We start from the raw sequence: 21321 nt of genomic DNA on the forward strand, positions 1-21321 counted from the left end.
AACTGAAATAAATACAAATAAAAAAATCATGTAAGTTCAAATATCATAAGCCAAAAGCAAAAAAAAAAGAAAAAAAGAAGAGATTTGAGGCACAAAAACACTAATATCCATTGTCCTACTTTGAGATATTACATATAATTTAAGTCAAAAGTTCCTACATGAATGCACAAACTGTATTTAATAGTAGAAGCTTTCAGGTGCTCAAGACAAACTACTTGTACATCAGCTACACAATGGAAGACGTCCAAGCTATAATCCAACAAACTTGACAAAACACATTATGATCAAAGTAACTTTCGTTCTTCTTATTAACATCAATAGATAAAACATTAAAAGAAAACTTTGCAAATTCCATACAGTTAAATGGTTAATGTAGTGTGCCGCCCATTTATAACAATTAATATACAGTAGCTTCCAAGAATTAAATACATTGCATACAATAAATTGCCACTCCATAAACTATTACATTCCAATTATTCTTGAATACACTCTTCCATTTTTTTTATAGATAGTAACTCAGTATAAGAAGCAGATGAATCTTCATTACTCATTATTTCCCCTTCCCAGTAATAGATGGTGTAGCTCAGCTTACCAAGTTTGGATTGAGCAACTTTTGGTTTGAATACAGAAATCAACTACATTATTTTCAACACAAACTTGATAGATCAAAAAAGATTTTAATAAGGTTCGGTCAAATTCAAGAATAATAGGCAGGCCATCTAATTTGGGTGAAAGAGTATTATTTTGATCTGAAGATGGACACAACCTAGAGTAACATGTCGTAGTCCTAATCTATAATGAGGGGTCCTCACAGATTTAATACTTTTGATGGTCATAGATACTTCTTAACTGTGGTGGATGATTTTACTAGAATGACATGGGTATTTATGCTGAAAGTAAAGTCTGATGTGTGTGTAGTGATTCAACAGTTTCTAACTCAAGTACAAACTTAGTTTGATAAGTTGGTTAAAATAGTAAGGTCAGACAATGGAACTGAGTTTGTAAACTCAGCATGTGGTAACATGTTCAACAAACTTGCATAATTCATCAAACAAGTTGTGCGTATACCCCTCAGCAGAAGGGGGTGGCTGAGAGGAAGCATAGGCACTTGCTTGAAATGACTAGAGCCATCAGGTTTCAAGCTGAAATACCTATCAAGTTCTGGGGACTACGTGTGTTAGCAGCTGTTTATTTACTCAATAAACTTCCTAGTTCAGTCCTGTATGAAGTTTTATACAATAAAAGACCTTCTCTGACTCATCTAAAGGTTCTCGGATGCTTGTGTTATGCAAAAATTCTCAATGAGGCTGACAAGTTACAACCTAGATATAGGATGGCAATCCATATGGGATACTCTACAACTCAGAAAGGATATCTTCTATATGATATATACACCAAAAATCTGTTTGAAGCAGGGATGTCATATTTAGCGAAGACACCTTTCCCTTCAAAAGTCAATCTCCTACTGCTCACATCTTGTTTCCTCCATTAGATCCTTACAGTCATATCTATGAGACACCCGGCTACAACTCTCAAAGGCAAAACGTGGAATCCTCTGGCCCAAGTACAGACACTCGGATTGTACTAAGACAGTCTTCAGAATCACACGTTGTACCTGAGACAGATGTGGAGCCAGTGGCCACTACTCAACCTCTGTCCATAGGAAACTCTCAATCTGAAACTAGGAAGTCAGGTAGAGAAAGGAATCCACCGATATGGTTAAAGGACTTTGTGTCCATGACTGTACATAAGGAGGCTCCCTATCCTATGTCCAACTATATTACCTATGATCATCTATCTCCTAGATATCAAGTTTTCATAGCCAAATCTTCTTCCATAATAGAACCTACAAGTTATAGTGAGGCTGTTAAAGATCCAAGATGGGTGGATGCAATGAAACTAGAAATTGAGGCATTAGAGAGTAATCATTATTTGGGATATAGTTCCTCTACCTAAACGGTAGAGATCTATAGGTTGTAAATGGATCTACAAAGTTAACTACAAGGCATCTGGAGAGGTTGAAAAGTTTAAGGCAAGGTTGGTTGCCAAAGGCTATAGTCAAAAGGAAGGGATTGACTACCATGAAACATTTTCATCGGTAGTGAAAATGAAATTGCCAGGTCTGTTCTAGCTATTGCTGCAGTCAAGCATTGGCATATACATCAAATGTATGTATACAACAATGTTATCAAAGGCGCGCTTTAAGCGCGCTTAAACCCTGAAGCGAGGCTCAAAACATGTTGAGCACTTCGCCTCGCTTTATGTGCGCTTCAGCGTCGTCATCAAGATTCTAAGACAAACTTTTCCTTGCCAACGAGCCTCTTATGAAGAAGTGACACTAAACAATTGATATTTCACTTTATCATAAATTTTTTTCAATTTCTTTGGTCATATATTTGTCATTCATGTTTATAATTATTAGTCTTGGACTAAACATATACATTTGTATTTCTTTCTCCCTTTGTGCCTTTTTTCATTAAAACCCACGCATTACTTATGCTTTGCGCTTACCACCCCCACGGACCTTAGAGCTTTTTTTGCACTTTTCACCTTTGATAACAGTGGTATACAATGCATTCTTACAAGTGACCTTCTTGATGAAATATACATGGAACTTCCTCAAGGTTTTATGAGCCAGGGGGAGTCTAAGATAGCATGCAAACTCATAAAATCCTTGTATGGATTGAAACAAGCTCCAAGACAATGGAATGTCAAGCTCACTGAGGCACTTCCAAGGTTCATATTTCGGCAAAGTCAACATGACCACTCATTGTTCATCAAGAAAATTACAGAAGGTACCACTATAGTATTAGTTTGTGTTGATGATATGCTTATAACAGGTGATAGTTTAATGCTGATTGTAGATACAAAACTTACACTGCAAAAGGCATTCAGGATGAAAGATGTAGGTGAGCTTAAATACTTCCTTGGAATAGAGTTTGCTAGATCTAAAGAAGGGATTCTAATGCATCAAAGGAAATATGCATTAGAACTTACTGAAACTGGACTAGGGGCATCTAAACCTACCATGACACCTACGGATACAAGTGTTAAGCTCACCACTAAGGAGTATGACGATCATCTTAACCAAGCAGAAAATAGAAAAGCAGGAACTCTTGCTGACCAAACTACTTATCAAAGATTAATAGGTAAGCTTCTATATATTACTATGACAAGGCCTGACATCTCCTACACTGTAGAACTCTAGGTCAATTTCTACAAGCACCTAAGAAGTCACACATGGAAGCAGCCCTCAGAGTTGTTAGATACCTCAAAAAACAACCAGGACAGGGGTCTTACTGTCTAGCAAAAACTCTAACAAAATATCAGCATACTGTGATGCTGATTGGGCTGCATGCCCTTATTCCAGAAAATCAGAAACAGGATACTTCGTCAAGTTTGGAGACTCAACCATTATTTGGTAATCGTAAAAACAGCCAACCATTTCTAGAAGATCAGCATAAGCAGAATACAAAAGCCTTGCTACAGCTGTGGCTGAACTAGTCTGGCTAATGGGGTTCATGAAAGAACTTGGCATAGAAGTCAAGTCACCAATAAACATTTACAGTGACAGCAAAGCTGCAATGCAGTTAGCAGCTAACCCTAGAACAAAACACATCGAGATAGATTACCATTTTATAAGGGAGAAGATCATTCAAGGTCTAGTAGCTACCAACTACATAACTACACAAGAGCAACCTGCTGACATATTAACAACGGGACTTACCAGGGGCCAACATGAACACTTAAGCTCCAAGCTAGGACTATTCAACATCGTCACAGTACCTAGCTTGAGGGGAAATATTGAAGGAGGAATCACCTAGTGAAGCAGGGGCATTTTAGTCTTTCTAGCTTGCTACATGATTAACTACCTAATAGAATTAACTAGTACTAATCCTCCTCCTAAAAGTAGTTTAGCTAATATTCATTAAGAAATTTAGTTCTTTCAAAAATGATTGGAAAGAATACCAATTACAATTACTCTCTCTAAATAATCTCTTCTCTCTAAAAGTCTTCTTCTTCTTCTTCATCTATCAATTGGGATGAGTCTTTGAATCCTTCTAAATCTCAGATAATCACAATATAACGTAAATACAAGCAAATAAACTCAATTAGGCATTTTCCAGGAGGAATTCCAAAAACAAAATCACAAACAAAAGCAAATAAGGAATAGGCATCTCACAACTAAATTAAACAGTTAATTCATGCATTTTATCAAACAGGTAATAGGCAATCTCACAATACTTCTCCATTCCGAGATAAGAATTGATTTGTCTCCAGTAAAGCATAGCGAAGAACATATAACCACTCACCGGAGAATTTGGAGAAAGTCACCGGCGTTGCAGAAGAAAAAAGATTTATGCCTCCTTTCTCTTTTTATAGGTTTGTTTTTCAATTGTTAAAAGTGGAATAGAAATTAGTTTACAATAAATATAGTTATGTTTTTATTTATATAAAAAAATAATCGAAAGTTATAAGAAAAGATACATTAAATATACAATATAGTAGTTTGTCAATAGTTATACAATACAACTTACTTATACATGAGTTATACATTAACTATATATTAATGTACACTTAAAAAAATTGAATATAGTTTAACTATGCATGAAGTATGCATATATGTGAAGTATACACTGATGGATTCAATTTCGATCAACTTAAAATCATTTTTAATAGTCTCAAAATTTAGATATGAAATTCTCTCGATATTTTGAGTCTTTTGACATAGAATTTGCTTGAAGCGATAATTCACGAAGAAGAAATAGCAAAAGTGAAAGAAAAAAAAGGAAGCGAAACAACCATTAGTGGCGAAATTGAAAGGATGAAGTTTGTTTTCTCAACTTTCATTAGCGAAGTCATTTTCCTCATTTTAAAGGAGTTAGTTTTTCCAGAAAAAATATTTTTCATTATAGAGGCGGCGCCAAAATTAGGTGTTTGTGGATTTTAAATTTTTGGACAAAAGATAAAAAATATTACAAAGCATGTTTCTTTTTTTTAACAGAAACTTTTATTGATAGTGGAGTTCGAAACCACAACTCTAGCATGAAAAACGTATCCACAATCATGATCCATTCCTTACGATTGCTCGCGTTCACAAGTTATTATAGATATATATTTATTTAATTTTCTAATATAAATACACGATTAAAAAAAACATAGGTTCATCCAAACCCCCACCAAGGTCCACCCCTATTTTCAAACAATTTTAATGTAACAGCCTGATTCCGTCGTTAGGGAAAAGTCAATGAAGAAAGAATTGGGGCCACAAAAGTTTTTCGTAGTAACTTGAAATTTCCCAACCTAGTCCAAATTTGGACGAAATCGGAGTCATTAAGGTGTAGGGAAATCTGGCAATTAATGAGAGATCTAATTATGATTTGGACCACATGAGTAGATAGCTAAGACGTTAAGGAACCCGTACGACTTTACGAAATTGAATTTGGGGGAGTAGAACTCCCGAAATGATCTTAGCGTGAACGAGTAACATTTTGTCTCCGTGTAGGCCGCCAGAGCACAATTGGAGCCGCCAGAGTGAGGCAGCTGTAGCGGGATGGGTCCGCCGTGGCGGGCCAGACGCGACTTAAAGTCGTTAATAAACCCCTAAACGATCTTATTTGGCACTTTTCGATTTTTAGAGCTAAGGAGACGACCCCAGGCGACTTCTTGATTGTTTTTCACCATTCTTGAGGCTAAATACAAGGTTTTAACTCCTCAAATTCATTTTTCGATCCGTAGAACGTAATCTAGTGGGTCATTATCGATGGGGGAGGGTTTTGATCTAGAATTTATGGTGGAAAAAGTCCTAAATTGGATATTAGGATCTTGGGTTTGGTCTAGGGTTATTGGGTTTGCTATAATCTGGATAATTAGACCTTTGATTGTTGATCCTTGCATATAAACTGTTGTTTGTAGACCTAGAACAAGCGGAAAGAATCCGAAAAGGGAAAATTCGAGTGCCTTAGGGGATTCAAGCTTAGATTCGAGGTAGGTGATGGTTGTGATTCTATGATTGTGTGATGTATGTTTGTTCTTGCTTCATTATGATACGTGTATATGTATGAATGTTGCAATGCTGATCACACTGGTTGTAACTGAGATAGATAATTGATGAATGCCATGAAATCATGACTTAAATGTATGATCTTGATGATATACTTGTGATTGTGATTGTGGTGTGTGAATGAGATCGGTTGCCACGTTCCGGCATAACTAACTTGGATCGGTTACCACGTTTCGGCATAACTATGGGATTGGTTGCCACATTCCGGCATAAATATGGGATCGATTGCCACGTTTCGGCATAAATATGAGATCAATTTCCATGTTCCGGCGTGCTTACTGTTTGGGTTTAGGTTCCGTGAGAGGACTAATGACTTGTTATATATTGACTTATTGTTGTGAACATGATCATGAACTATGACTTCTCAAAGAGTTCTACTTAATGTGAGTGGGGGTATGAGATTTCATTCATACATGGCACAAGTGGACTTTAAGAGTGGTTGTGGTGTGGTTCTCTTATTGAAGCATGTGAAATTGTACGTTACGTTGCTCGTAAATGATGATTGATATTGTATATGTTTTGGTGTATGCATGTTTATGATGTTGTAATGACTTACATATGTTTCACTTAGTGGGATAGCCGCATGATCCTACCAGTACACGATGGTTATGTACTAATACTGCACTTGCTCTTATTTTTGTTGAGTATAGGGCATCTTCTAGCAGCTATTGATGTACTTCAGCTATGTGACTATTGAGCGTGACCGGATTTAAGGGTGGACCAGTTCTTTCAGGCTTCCATGGATCTCTCTTGTTTAAGTCCACTCTTTCAGACTCAGACTATTGGTTAAGTTGTTGTTTAGTTTCGGGGTTGTATCCCTTGTTCTTAGACTTGTCGTTAGTAGAGTTTTGGTACATTGACTTTCAGGTTCTAGGCTTTATTCTTCCGCAATAGTTGTTAATTGTTTGTTAAACCTTTGATGTTTATGGGAACTTCTCTATTTAGTTTATTTAACCTACTACCGTAGTTTAAATTGTTTAGTTGGGCTGTAGTAATGGCTTTCCCACCGGAGAGTTAGTGTGCGTGCCACTCACGACAGTCTGGGTCGTGACATTTAATCACGTGGAAAATATTTTCTGCTCCATACCAAACACACACTTAAATTATTCAGGATCGAATAAGAGTTGGTGTAATTAGTTTAAGTATATGAGCAAATACGGATAATTATTTAAGTGTCATGAGTATTTGGTGTAGTTTTTCCATAAACTTTTATCCTTTAATTGAAAAAAAAAAGTTTCAAACTTATATTTATTTTATACTTTGCTATTTCCTCCGTTTCAATTTGAGTGACACCTTTCCAATTACAAGATTCAGACAAGTTTATCTTTGACGTAATTTTTTATATGTCTTTTAATTGTCAATTGTTGTGACAACTTATAGTACTTTATAAATTAAAGATTTCAATTCAAGATTAAATGTTTGACTTTCGAAATCTGAATTATGCCATATAAACTGAGACCGATTCAATAAATAAAGAGAAAATGTAAATGTTTGACTAAATTAAAGAAGCATAAAATAGTTGGTTCCAAGTATCAGGAACTCCAGAAAGGCAAAAATGTGTACAATCAATGCCTTTATAGCCATTATGATTGGCTGGATGTCCATCTTTTCTTAAATGTGAAAGAATTGTAATATCCAATAGAAATATTGACTCTTTTTTTCTCATCTTCTTCAACACTTTTTTCACTATTTGGGCAGCTAAAGGCAAACCACCTGGATAAATTGATCCCATAACTGGTCTTGTTTCATTTGAGCAACCTTTCACTCCTGGCTCACCCCAATCTTCTCCACTGAAACAAATAAGGAAATAGTTAAAAGTACTTACCAGTTTGTATGCATCTCGACCAGGGGCGGATCTATGAAGAAGTGTGGGGGTGGCGTGCTTCGACGAAAATTCTATATATACATAGGTATATACATATATATATATATAAATAATATTTATATAAATATAAAGCGTGCCACCCACAGAACAAAACTGGCTTGTGGTGCCACGGTAGGAGGACAACTTTAGAAGGTTGATGTTGCGGGTTTGAATCCCATTTGTACCTATTTTTTTGAGAAATTTGCTGCAGACGTTTTTTAAGAAAAAAAAAGGCTCCAAGCACCGTTTTTTAAGGAAAAACAGTTGGCACAATTTTATTTTATTTTTTATAATTGTTATTGACTTAAATTAAATTAATTACATTATTACTCCTTTAACTTTTCTTTTATTTGATTAAATACTCAATAAAAGTGTAATATCTTGTTATTTATATTTTATTGATTGATTTATGATATATATCGAAAAGACGAATAATTTAATCAAATATAAAATTAATTTAATCGATAAGTCTATTTGGCACCCACGAACCCTAAATCCTGGATCCACCACTGATCTCGACTAATATATTAAGTACTTGTTGTCTATCACTAATACATGTTTTAGGCAGTGGCATAGACACACATAGCTTAGGTAAAAAATTATAACATATGTAGGTCCAAAATTATTTTTCATACATATATATTAAATCTTGGACACCCTTAATAAAATTTCTAACTTCGCCACTAGACTCACTTCTAGGTAACTTTATCCACCAACCAACCAACAACAACATATTCAGTGGAATTCTACCAGTGAGGTCTAAGGATGGTAAAGTGTACGCAAGCCTGATAACTTGGAGGTAATGAGATTTGTTCGAAAGATCATCGACTCAAGTATAACAAATACAAGTAAAAGAAGAAGAAAACAGTGAAATAATCATAGCAACTAGTAAGGAAATTAAAGCATTGCAGAGTCAACGAGAAAGGAACAACAACAACAAAATTATGTGATGATCGAAACATAATAAACAACATATGATGATAAATATCAAAAGCAAGAACTATAGATATACGAGTGATCAGTGGCGGAGCCAGAAATTTCATCAAGGAGTTGAATGTTATTTTTTTAACCTAAGGATTCTACCATGAACGATCTCAACATTTGTCAATATCAAATATACACAATCGAGTTTTTCTTCTTCTTTTTGATGCATTGAATTTATATGATAAAAATATATGATTATTGTTTTTAAAGTGAAATATTGATAAAACAAATGCGTCTAGCTTTACGAAACATAAATCACACCTAGAAAAAAAAATTCTTATAAAAAGAAGAAGATAAAACGCATGTATTGATTTTAGTTTTGAATTTAAAGTTGTTAACATATATAAAAACAAATTTTTAAAGTAAAATGTTGGTTTTTTTGTTTTCATCATTCGAAAGTTCATTATATCCTAGATAAAAATTAAAATTACATGATATTTAAATATTTAAAATTAAAATAATGTATTCATATATGTTACTCTATATTATTAAAATTGTAAAATTAATAATTAAGAAACTTGAGGAACATAATAATAGTGTGTGAGGTTGTGTTCTTCTCTCAAAATAAAAACAAAAATATTGTGCTCACTGGGATTTGAAAATATTAATAATTAAGAAACTTGAGGAACATAATAATAGTGTGTGAGGTTGTGTTCAACTCTCAAAATAAAAACAAAAGTGTTTGTGCGCACTGGGATTCGAACCCACACAGCTGAGATGGAAATGAACACGCTTAACCACTGGGCCTAGGAAGAGTTTATGTCAAAGTTGTTCAACATTAATTATTTATCCCTTAAATCTAGAATTTAACCTCTCTATATGATGTAATTTTTCGGTAAAGGGTGTTTAGCTGACCACCCTTGGATGGCTGTAGCTCTGCCCCTGCGAGTGATACTATGACATACCCGAACAAAACTAAACCTAAACTGAACTTCTAGATAACTTTATCCACCAACAACATATCCAGTACAATTCCAAGTGAGGTCTAAGGAGGGTAAGTTGTAAGTGAGACTGTTTTTGAAAGATCATTGACAAAAAGGTGCAACAAATACAAGCAATAGAAGATAACAGTGAAGCAATCTTAGCAACAAGAAAGAAATAATAACAATAACAAAGTAATGTGATAATCGAAACACAACAAACAACATAGAATGATAAATATCAAAAGCAAGATCAACTACAGAAATACGACTAGTATTGTGACACAAACAAGCCTAAACCTTCGAACAACAAGAATTAAAATCAAGATTATCTTACTGGTGATGAGAAGCAGCTTCCCCTTGGTAGAAAACTTTGGTTTTAGTTGGATCCACATGTGTCTCAACCCATTTGACCCATGTATTTAATCCTCTTTGAAATGCAGTTATACGATTCATATCCTTCACTAATCTCCCACCATCCTCAATATAATCCCACCTATAAAAAACATAATAAGGAAATTAAATTAATTTATTCCATTTTTTGTTTCATAACAATTGTTAATTATATAATTGCACAAAGTTATTTTTTTGTGTATCTTGCTCTAGTAATTAATTCTTGAGTTTGTTTATATACCATAGTATAAAGATTTTATTAGATCATTCAATAATTATACTGAAAATATAAAAAAAGTCACGTCCACCTATCGTGCTCTTGTGTATTTTACTCTAGTCATTAATTAAGTTCTATGCACTAATATTGAATTTATATAGTATATATTAACTGATAATTTGATAAAATCGATATTTACCTATTATTACTAAGTATATTGATATTTTTTTTCGTACTGTCAAAATATAAGATGGTTGTGCAAAGTTTGTTTGTTCATATAGAGTAGCGTGATTTTGGGATCTTTTGTTTGCTCCGCAAGGTAGTTAGAGCCGGTCAATTTTTCATTAAACAGACATGAAGTTTTCAACTGCACAAATTATGTGAAAACTAGTAAAAATTGTGTCTGTCATCCAATTCTTAACGCATGTCGGGATTACTCTAGCACTCTATAAATGGAGGCTCGATAAATATTATAACTTAAATCCTTATATGATTGTTTAAAGAGGGGGAAGACATGAGAGTACATACGGTTGCTTTGGCTTTCCCCTTGTCCACCAAAGCCAAGTATTGAAGATCAAAACATCAGCTTGCTTCCAAATTTCTCCATTTTTAATGGAATTTAGTTTTAATACTCTTCCAATATTAGGTTCCACTTCAACATCTACTAGGAATAATGAGTTGAATAATGTCACTAAAACCTCATAATCCTGCAAAAATCCACAAAAATAATTAATTTTCCAATACGATAGCAAAGATCAATCCATCTCAATCTAAAAAACACATTGTCTTGGACATACAACCCAAAAAGATAGAAAGACTGCTTACTCGAAGAAAACTTTTTTAGAGCCTGATACTAGCCAGCCCCCTCTCCTTACAATCAAGTGGTTGAACAACCCCTCGCCTCGTCAACAAGAATCGATTATGGAATAGCCTTTTAGTATGCTTTCTCGTTCTTAAGGACTAAGTTTTTTTTCTCACAAATATTTTTTTTTTTTTACCTAAAATTGCCTATAACATATTTTTTTTGTTAATTAAAATAAATGAAAATTTTACTTACCTCAAAAATTACAGTAACACTTTGATTGGTTAATTTGGTCTTGTAGTTCATTCCAGGTACTGAAACATAAAGCAAGCATAAAAATGATTCATAATTATTTAGACTTAGTGAATCCCCAATAAACATTATTTGCTTCCCCTTGTATTTCCTCAAAAAATCTCTGCCATCAAACCTACATAAAAATTTAAAAATTAAATCTATATATATACCAAATAAAAAAATAAACCGGTGAATCTGACCGACTATTTGAATAAAGATTTATATGACTTCATAATCGTGTTATATATCGACTATCATGATAGGGGATTAAGCAAATTAAAACTATTACCAGCATATATAAAATAGAGGTAAATTAAAATAATAGCGTTTAACTAGGTAAGTTACATGAGAACAAGAAAAAGTGGCGGATAAAATAAGAGTAATTAGTTGAACATCATTCATCAGAAAATTATATTATGTGTAGTGAATCTCCAACATTCTTACGTACCTTGGTAAATTGCAAGCACTAGGTTGCCATTTATACTTAAGATATTGACGATCAGGTCGATTGGTACAATCAAACATAGTTCGAATAAATGGACAAGTAGTTGTGTTATATAAAGGATGGATAACATCATCATCAATAACCCAACTTCCTTCGAACAAGTTGCAATTACTTGTAATTATTTCTGCTTCTTCTTCTTGTTTTGATATTATTCTTGTTGTATTTCTTTCTATATGAACTAATTTCTTGGCAATTGCATCTGAATAAAACCTTGAAAATACCGTCAACATGGCTTCAAAAACAAACACAAAACTCAACATAAACATTGCACCAAGAATATACACAAAAGTACTATTCACACGCTTTGCCATCTTTTTAATTAGTATCACTTTCTAAGCAAAATCAAAATTGAAAAAAGAGAGGCACAATATTATAACAATTGGGAATTTTATAGTATCATTAAAATCAAAACAACTAATTTACCAAGTGGCACAAAGTGCTCACCAGAAGGATAGAGGCTGTGGCAAAAGTAATTATATATATGACACGTAGGTTGCTATTACTAGTAATTAAGGACTAATTAATATGATTACTCTTTTGGTGGCTTATGGACAAGTTTATTTTACCATTTTCAAATGCTTAATTAACTAAAAGGGAAATTTAAATATATGAGAAGCATTGAACTTATTTATGCTAATTGAAAAAATGAGATGAAAGAATAATGTGGATAGAAATGGAAAGGTTATTTAAGTACATGCATGACCTAGACAACTTGTCATGGTATATTTTTTGACATTAAAAACCAATAGGAAATTAGTACATGAATGGGAGGCACAAATTTGTAATTATATGATGAATGAACATATGATCATTAATTTGCATTTAATTAAAGATTCTTCATTATTTCGACTCTAAAAGTTTTAGTTGGCTCCCTCTCTCCTCTCTATAACTAAAAAAGGAGCACGGCAAAAGTCAACTTTTTTTTATTTGTTTAACGAGGAAAAACCTCAAGTATTGAATTAAAGAAATTACACCTATATTGAAAAAAAGAGCTACTCTAACTTTAGCGCGCACTTTTTCTCTTATGGGGAAAGTTACTCTTTCCAATTCATGTCCGGCCCTTCTTGGGTCTGGAATCTGGACGACAGTTATTAATAATAGATTAATAGTACTCTTCATTAGAATTTCTTGTAATTTGGTATATTTAACTTGCTTGAGATTGTTTATTTTTAAATCTTAGAAACGAAAGAGGAAATTTTCATTTATAAAGTGAGTAGAGAAAAGTTTACGTAAGCCAGTAAATAGAAAACATATGACATATATATACACTTTTTAACAGTTAATTAATCAGAGTGATGAATTTTCATTTTGATTTGTTGACATTTAAGGTTAATTATTTAGTTAGTAGTAAACATCTGATGGTGGCCAAATAACTATTTATATTTTCAATTTCAAATCTGAAATAAAGGAGGAGAAAATAGACATATTATCTTGACACAAATGAATAAGTATAACTTTTTTTCGTATATCATTTCACATCAAGAAAAAGGATGTGTACCTCTAGCAACAACAAGAATGAAACCATAGAAGCGGCTCCTATGCTCCCAACTCATCATCATCATATTTAAGTTAAGAATAATTGCATATATTAATTTATTCCACTATATGTTAACAAAATGATACTTGAATCAATTTATTTATTTTTTCAAAGTAGAGAAGCATAAAGAATTTGATTCCAAGTATCAGGAACTCCACCAATGCACCAATGTGTACAATCCAAGCCATGGTTGCCATTGTATATGCTTGGATGTCCATCTTTTCTTAGTTGTGATAATTTAGTTATGTCAAGTAAATTTACTATTGGCTTTGACATGTTCTTTAATTCTTCTTTCACTATGTCCACAGGAATTGGTAATCCACTTGGGTATGTTGATCCATTCACTGGAGTTGTTTCATTCAAGCAACTGTTCACTGTTGGTTCACCCCATTCTAATCCACTGTTCATGTATAATACAAAAACAATAAGTAGTAACTAAGGTTTGAGAACAACAAATATATATACTGGACATCTAGAATATGGACAATTTAATTTGAGGGCCCAACATCGGACTCACACACCAAAAACTAGTTTAAAAGAGTTAGTTCCACCTAAAAAGCCTTATAAGGACATTACATGTCTCATTAACTAATGTAAGATTTTTTTCATTCTTCAACGGTCATAAAGCTACAACATTTTCTTACAATTTTGTGAGAGTCATAGAACTAATGTAATGAACTCATATATATTGTATTGAAATGGATAATTGGAATTATATGTAAAAATGTAAGAGTCCGTCATTATATAATTACCCCAAACTAGTAACAAATCTTCGGAGGGAAGAACAAGAAACAAAAAAGTGAGAAGGGAGGGATGTTCCGGAATTAATCCAAAGCAACTAAGAAATAAAAATACAACTTTGTGGCATCGTCCTCTTTTATGTATAGACATCTTCATAGGGTCTCAAATATAATTTGACATATTCTCACTTGAGTCCTCCATCTTAGTTATATTCACAACAAATACATCATTTAAGTTCATTTATTTTGTTATGGTGACACTCCGCTTCATAAACTTATATTCAAATTCAACAAATAAACTTGAGAAATTTAAGGTCCATAAATTATAGCATGCAAAAATAATGAAAATAAAACTATTATGTTCTCTTAAATCAAATTAGCAATTAGGAAATATACTCAATCTCAAATTTTTATTTCAATTTTATTCTTTAAAGAGATTTGTAACATAAAATAGAAGAAAACATATTATATCTGAAAATTAAAAAAATATATTATATGAACAAAAAATTTCTTACTGGTAATGGGCCGGAGATGTTCCTTGAAAGAAAACTTTGGTTTTTGTTGTATCCACATCTGTTTCAACCCATTTGGCCCATGTTTTTAGCCCAGCCCGAAAAGCTTCGACCCGATCCATGTCTTTCAATATTTTGCCATTATATTCAACAAAATCCCACCTACAACCAATATTCGCACGTTGTAAAACTCATTTTTATTAAAAGATAAAAGATATAATGTGATGCATGCACTAATTCATGGTCATGAGGTTTTGGAAACGTCCGAATCATGTCAGGTCTATTATCTGCAGTCTTATTTTGTATTTTTGCAAGAGACTATTTTCACGATGTGAAATTTTAATTTTAATTTATTGATCGTACAGATTAAATTGTAAATTAAAAAGAAAATTAAATAATAATGAACATACTGTTGTCCTGGTGGTCTTCTTGTATACCAAAGCCAAGTATTGAATATCAAAAGGTCAAAATTCTTCCAAATTTGCCCATCTTTAATTGAATCTAGTTTCAATACACGTCCAATTTTTTCAACTTCAATGTCCACTAAAAGATTCGAATGAAATAATACTATTTCAACTCCATAATCCTGCAAAATTAAGAAAATTTTAAAAAATACTTTAGGTTTTTCTATAACTAAAAAACACATAACACAAATCTAGAGCTAATAATGTAAAACATATACGTTCTTTGTTCAATTTGTTTGACTTGATTTAGAATACGAGGTGCCAAACTATTTTTTTTTTCTTTTACATATTTAAAAACTATATAAAAAGTATTAGCATAAATCACAATATATAACTAATAATTCGAAATATTTGTAAAGTGTATAAATATCATTTGACTGTCCAATCCAAAGTATATGTAGGATAAACAAATTGAAACAGACTAGCAGAACTTACATCAACCAACAGTTTTTTAGAGAATACATTTGTCCTTTATTGATTAAACATATCTCGTAAATATAGAAAATGATTAAATAATTAAAAAAAAATTAATAGGTCTATTATATAAGTCTCTTCTACGTGTTTCGAGTTGTTACATAGAAGTAGCATTTTAATAAAGGATTGTGCTAAAGAGTTATATGTTGCTATCTCCAATAATAGAAATCCATAAGTAAAGTATTGCATAATTATTTTTTTAGAAAAAAAAAAACTTACCAGAAATGTGACAGTGACATTTTCTCTAAGTATTACTTGATTATATTTAGCTTGTGGGACAGCAGCATGAAGCAAGCACAAAAGGGATTCATAAATATTAAGACTCAAAGAATCCCCAATATACATTATCTTCTTTCCTCTGAATTTTTCCAAAAAATCCTTGCCATCAAATCTACAAATTATTCCAAAAACACACAAAATTAAATTGTTCAAATAGTAAAGAAAAATATGTCCATAACATTTATTTTAGTCAAACATCATTTTTAATTAGGAAAACGTTTGAAATATCTTTATCAATAAAATACATTGTTGTATTTTCCTATATTGATTTAATCCAATACGGAGAGATTTGATTGATTCTGAATTAAAAAATTAAAAATAAAAGGATTTGTTTTACAAGTTAAGAGTAGGTAACACGTCCCCGTGCATAGTCTTTATTTCTAACATGTTCATGTTAGTTGTTGAACTTAAATAGGTAATGCTCCATTGTTTCCTTCAACATATTCATTGATAAATTGAATATAAGTTCAAAGGAGAACCACATGTTATAAAATCACAATCCCTTTGATTTTTAAGTATAGTTAAGTACTATTTCAATTATTTTTTAGTTGAGTTTTCCTTATTTATAGAAAAAATATAGTTATGTGACTTTAGTGAAAAAAAAATCCCTTTTCAAAAATATTTCGATTTAGTATATTTGAGCTGTTGAGATAGAGGTAAAGTTTGTAGTGTGTATAGACAATCTACTTTCTTCAAACTACTTATGAGCTTATAAGTAATATATGTTGTTGATTTTAGTAAAAAAAAAAAGTTAAAGTTATTTGATCGTTTTTTAAATTTACCTCGATACTATCATCATAAGTAACTTGAAGAAAAGTACGATATAAAACAAAACTGACAGAGATAGAGATGAACCTTGGCAAGACACAACCATTACTTGGCTGCCATCTATATTTGAGATAATCAAGATTTGTTCTTCCAAATTTGATGCAATCAAATTCCCTTCTTATGAATGGACAAGCTTTTGAATCATACAGTGGATATGAATTATCAATAATCCAATTTCCTTCAAATAAATCGCAACCATTTGCTTCTGATGACCCAATTAATACTGCTAAAATAATAACAAGAAAATATTTAAACTCATCAATAAATATTTTCACCATTTTTTATTTTCAGAGGAGAAAAGAAAAGAAAAAAAGAGAGAGAATAATTATGTGTAAAGGGGTTGAAATAATTAATATATGTGTGTGTGTGTGTGTGTATGAAGGGAGGGATTACAAATAAGGAGATTCATTTATTTAAGGTCTTTTTATTTTCAGTAAATAATTTAATTTTGAAAAATTAAATAAGTTCAAGTATAGTAATTAAGGATATTACATTCCGTAATTTCGCAATTAAGAGAATTTGTAATTAATTGACCAATACCAAAAGAGTAGAAATCAAATTACTCTATTTACTACCATTTATTGTTTGTTACTTTCGATCAATAATGTTATATTTTATATGGAAAAATCCTTTTGGCCAGAAAATTTGGCCAGAATTTGGCTAGAATGGTATTTTACTTATGTTATTTTACCTTTTTGAACCTTTTTACCATTTTAAATTTAATACCTTTCAATTAAAAAATGAAAAAAATATCAGTTTATTTTAAAATTAAAAAGATAATCATAGATTTTTTAAATTTCTGGCCAAATTTTCTAGCCGTTTAGCATTACCCTTTTTATATTATCCTTTTATTATAATGAATTTTATATTATTGGAAATGATCATAATTAAGAATAAGGATAATTATAAATTAAGTGATATATTGTTTCTTCATTTTTTTTTCAAACTGAACATGTATTAAATAGAGTTACACTTTAGCTAATTCCTTTTAAGAGACTAAAGCGTTGTACACGTTATTAGTACGTATAATTAAAACTCGTAATGATTTTAGGCTTATACTCATCAATTCATAGACTATGACTCTTATTCTTATAAATTGTGATTAAAATTGATTTAAAAAATTAATTCCCCTAATTTATGGACATTTTGTGACACGATTTTCATTCTATTTTGATCTAATTATATTTTCTCACGTTTAAAGACATTTCCTTTTTGGTAGCTTGATTTGAGTTTCTTTTATAATGATTTTCCAATTAAACTTATTATTTATAAAGCAAATTTCTCATCTTATTAGTTTCTTGAATTAAATCAATAAATGTCCTAATTTATAATCAAGTTATTGACGATTGCTTGCAACTTTCTTGTACCAAAATAAGGTAAAAAGAATTTATATTTGGTAATTGTGTGTATGCTTCAATTAGAAGGGAAAAATGCATTTATTTTATAAATATTCACAAAATTATATAAAATTTATTAACCCTTAGCAATTACAATTAAATTAATGTAGAAATATTTATCACGCAAAGCAAGTCACTACTCTCTCTCTATATAAATTATATTTTGTTAGTTTGATGTAAATATAATATCGTAAAAAGTGCCTGTATAAATGAAACTTTTGATAATTTTTTTCTTTCGATATTTTGTATCTACATTGAAATTCGACTAATTTATATTTGCTCTACATAGGACCCCATTTAGGGGAAAGTACTCTTTATAAAAAAAAAGAAGAAGACATATTCAGAATTCAAACCCGATCGCACACCGCTTTTGGTAAATTTTGGTAAGTTGATAGTTGTGTTAACCCGTTTTTATGTGTGAATGATGGTACAGAAAAATGCAAAACAAAAAAGTGACTTTTTGATTAATTATTATAGAAATATATATTGAGGAAAATAATTTGTTAAAGGCAAGAAAAGGCTGGATCTTTGATGAGCATTTGCAATTTTCACATGGCAACACACCTCACATATGCCTCCCTATTATTTATTGTTTCTTGCTCTACCATATGTCTCTTATAACAATATAAAATATAATAAATAAACACTTCTCTAATGTAGGGTGTGTTTGGTACTCAAATTTTTTTTTTTTATAAAATAAGTGATTTTCTTATGTTTAATATACAAGCAAAAAGTTATATTCTAATAGCATTTGTATATAATCTAGTCTGATTCAAAAAAGGCTGATTAAATAAAAAAGAAATTCCTCGTCTTTAAAATGCATGTGTTCTTGATTTAGCAAACACTATAGGATAGGAGTGTGGGGGGTTGCATTAAGGGTGACAAAATCAAATTCATCTTGTTCAACCTGTTTAAGTTTAGACGGGCTATTGATCCGATCATTTATTTGCTCAATTTATTTCAATTCATTTTAATCCATTAAAAATTGGATTGATATGTAACTCAAAATTGATTCATTAAGAATTCTTGTAAAAATATTTTTAATTATTTAATATGTTATATATAGTCATAATAAAGAAAAATAATTTTATTAGGGACTTAAACTATTTTAAAAGAACAAATGAAATTGAAACTTAGTAAAAATTAAATCTTGTTGGATCTTGACATATTTTTATAACCCATTACCTAACTTGTTTTGACTCAAACAAATCTGGATTGATATGTAACCCAATCCGCCAAATTGTCACCCCTAAATTGTATGCAAGAATGGGTGCTATGAGTGGTTTGAAAAAAAGGAAAGATCACAAAGGGTTTTATACATAATCATTAGTAAAAATATTTTTTCACCTCTTTTTTACCCAACACACTAATTGATTATTACCAGTTTCATCACTTTTATTCGAACATTAGTTCACACCTAAAAATATTTCTTAGCATTTGATATTTATCAATTACTTTTATTATTGTAGTTTGTAATGGCTTACAAATTTTAATACATGACATTGGTTGCGTAAAGCTAGATAAGTACTTTATAAGTTTTGTTGTATTTTTCAAATCCGTTTAAATTTTACACATTTACTGAGCAAAACAATTTCTTCAAGCAAAACTAATACTACTAATAATATAATAAAATATAAAATAATAAGAAAGCCATTGATTATGAATATAACTATGTAAGTTGTTTTTTTCTTCAAATATACATTAAAATGAGAGTATATGCCCTTTTATAGAGAGGTCATTCTAACTTCATTTATAAGATTATATTGAATTTGTATCGAGGATTTATTGAAAATAGTTTTGCTACTTTTACAAGTTAGGGGTACTAAACTACTTATACTTTATCTTTTTCAGATTTCACTTGTAGAATTATGCTGAATATATTATTGTTATTGTTGTTGTCCTCCTTGATCAATAAATTCATAAAACCAAATTGACATTGTATGACATGAAATCGAAAATTGAATCGCAAAACTAAGTTGAAAAAGGCAAAAGTAGTCCAAGGATGGGTGACCTTTTTTGAGAAGTTCTCGTGTTGCATTTCTCCTGTCAACAAGAGTTGTGATGGGATGGTTAGGATCCCTTCACTCTTAATTACATACTTCGAGTTCGAATCTTTGATATGAAAAAAAAAATCATAAGGAAGTGTTTTCCTTTTTAAGTATTGTGTTATAAGTTTTACTTGTAATTTATATTAGAAAGTATGTTTAAGCGATTCAATATTATTACTTCTCCTTGTATATATATATTTTTTCAAATTGCAAATATAACTTTGATTACGTTATTAATTATTGACATATCCGATTTCCAAATAACCAAATCGAAAAGAAAAAAAACCAAACCAAACTTAATTTATTTTGATTCGGATTGGGTTACACTTTTTCAAAATAAAAATTTGAGAAATTCAAACTGATTAGTACAAAATCAAACTGAAAAATCGAATGTACACCCCTACTTTAATCAACCTTATGCGGTACACATCAAATTAGTTTGGACTCTAATACGAATTTCAAACACTAAATGAAAACCAAAAGAAAAACTTAGATGAGTTGGATTGTCTGGTATATCAATTCTAAAACTTATTTTTTCTACTTTCACTATAAAAATCATTTTCCGCATTTTTTTAAAAGATATTTTTTATAGAAAATGTTTCCAATAATTTTGACCAATCAAACAAAGGGACATTAAAAAATATTTCCTTCATACCAAACACACCCCTAATCTTGATTTATTGTCATGAAACCTAAATTTGAATGAATGTTAGAGACATAAGTGAAAATCCTTTGGTTAATATGTTACATTAGACATTGTTTGTAATGTGTGTGTATTTTATTTAAAAAGGACGCTAAGCTGGTTTTTTAGATTTGTGTTATTTGACAATCAATGATTATAGTTTATTCTTTACGATACATAGAACTTGTGTTTCATATCTGAGCTTATTTGGAGTACATTTAGATGTTGAAGTGTGAAAAATAAAATTATTTTTGACAAAAAGTGTATTTACTCCATAAAACGAATATCAGATACAGAACGAGATACAATTAATTTAA

General features: G+C 31.1%; 2 protein-coding genes across 2 annotated transcripts; both read right to left on the reverse strand.

Annotated features, from left to right (window-relative positions):
- Window positions 1-7559: 7559 nt before the first annotated feature.
- LOC125810597 (protein trichome birefringence-like 40) lies at window positions 7560-12354 on the reverse strand. The gene is made up of 5 exons (XM_049490069.1): window positions 11987-12354; window positions 11500-11671; window positions 10971-11149; window positions 10170-10328; window positions 7560-7854 (listed from the first exon to the last, which is right to left on the reverse strand). The coding sequence occupies exons 1-5, from the start codon at window positions 12352-12354 to the stop codon at window positions 7560-7562; spliced, it is 1173 nt and encodes a 390-aa protein (XP_049346026.1).
- A 1334-nt stretch (window positions 12355-13688) lies between these two features.
- LOC125810553 (protein trichome birefringence-like 38) lies at window positions 13689-17198 on the reverse strand. The gene is made up of 5 exons (XM_049490028.1): window positions 16905-17198; window positions 15990-16161; window positions 15243-15418; window positions 14836-14994; window positions 13689-13980 (listed from the first exon to the last, which is right to left on the reverse strand). Exons 1-5 carry the CDS (start codon window positions 17153-17155, stop codon window positions 13689-13691), a joined length of 1050 nt encoding a protein of 349 aa, XP_049345985.1. The 5' UTR covers window positions 17156-17198.
- Window positions 17199-21321: the final 4123 nt, after the last annotated feature.

Source organism: Solanum verrucosum, unplaced genomic scaffold (genome assembly GCF_900185275.1).
Source record: "Solanum verrucosum unplaced genomic scaffold, falcon-dt-bn FXZP01000118.1, whole genome shotgun sequence".
NCBI classification, from domain to species: domain Eukaryota; kingdom Viridiplantae; phylum Streptophyta; class Magnoliopsida; order Solanales; family Solanaceae; genus Solanum; species Solanum verrucosum.

What these genes read in the sequence shown, in the direction of transcription:
- LOC125810597 (XM_049490069.1), bottom strand. Translation starts at nt 12,354, where the DNA reads ATGGCAAAGCGTGTGAATAGTACTTTTGTGTATATTCTTGGTGCAATG. An exon ending in GTGTTACTGTAATTTTTGAG is followed by an intron (nt 11,150 to 11,499) that starts GTAAGTAAAATT and finishes GGATTTTTGCAG; the next exon opens with GATTATGAGGTTTTAGTGAC. An exon ending in GAAGCTGCTTCTCATCACCA is followed by an intron (nt 7,855 to 10,169) that starts GTAAGATAATCT and finishes TATTTGTTTCAG; the next exon opens with TGGAGAAGATTGGGGTGAGC.
- LOC125810553 (XM_049490028.1), bottom strand. Translation starts at nt 17,155, where the DNA reads ATGGTGAAAATATTTATTGATGAGTTTAAATATTTTCTTGTTATTATT. An exon ending in ATGTCACTGTCACATTTCTG is followed by an intron (nt 15,419 to 15,989) that starts GTAAGTTTTTTT and finishes TTAATTTTGCAG; the next exon opens with GATTATGGAGTTGAAATAGT. An exon ending in AGAAGACCACCAGGACAACA is followed by an intron (nt 14,995 to 15,242) that starts GTATGTTCATTA and finishes TATTGGTTGTAG; the next exon opens with GTGGGATTTTGTTGAATATA.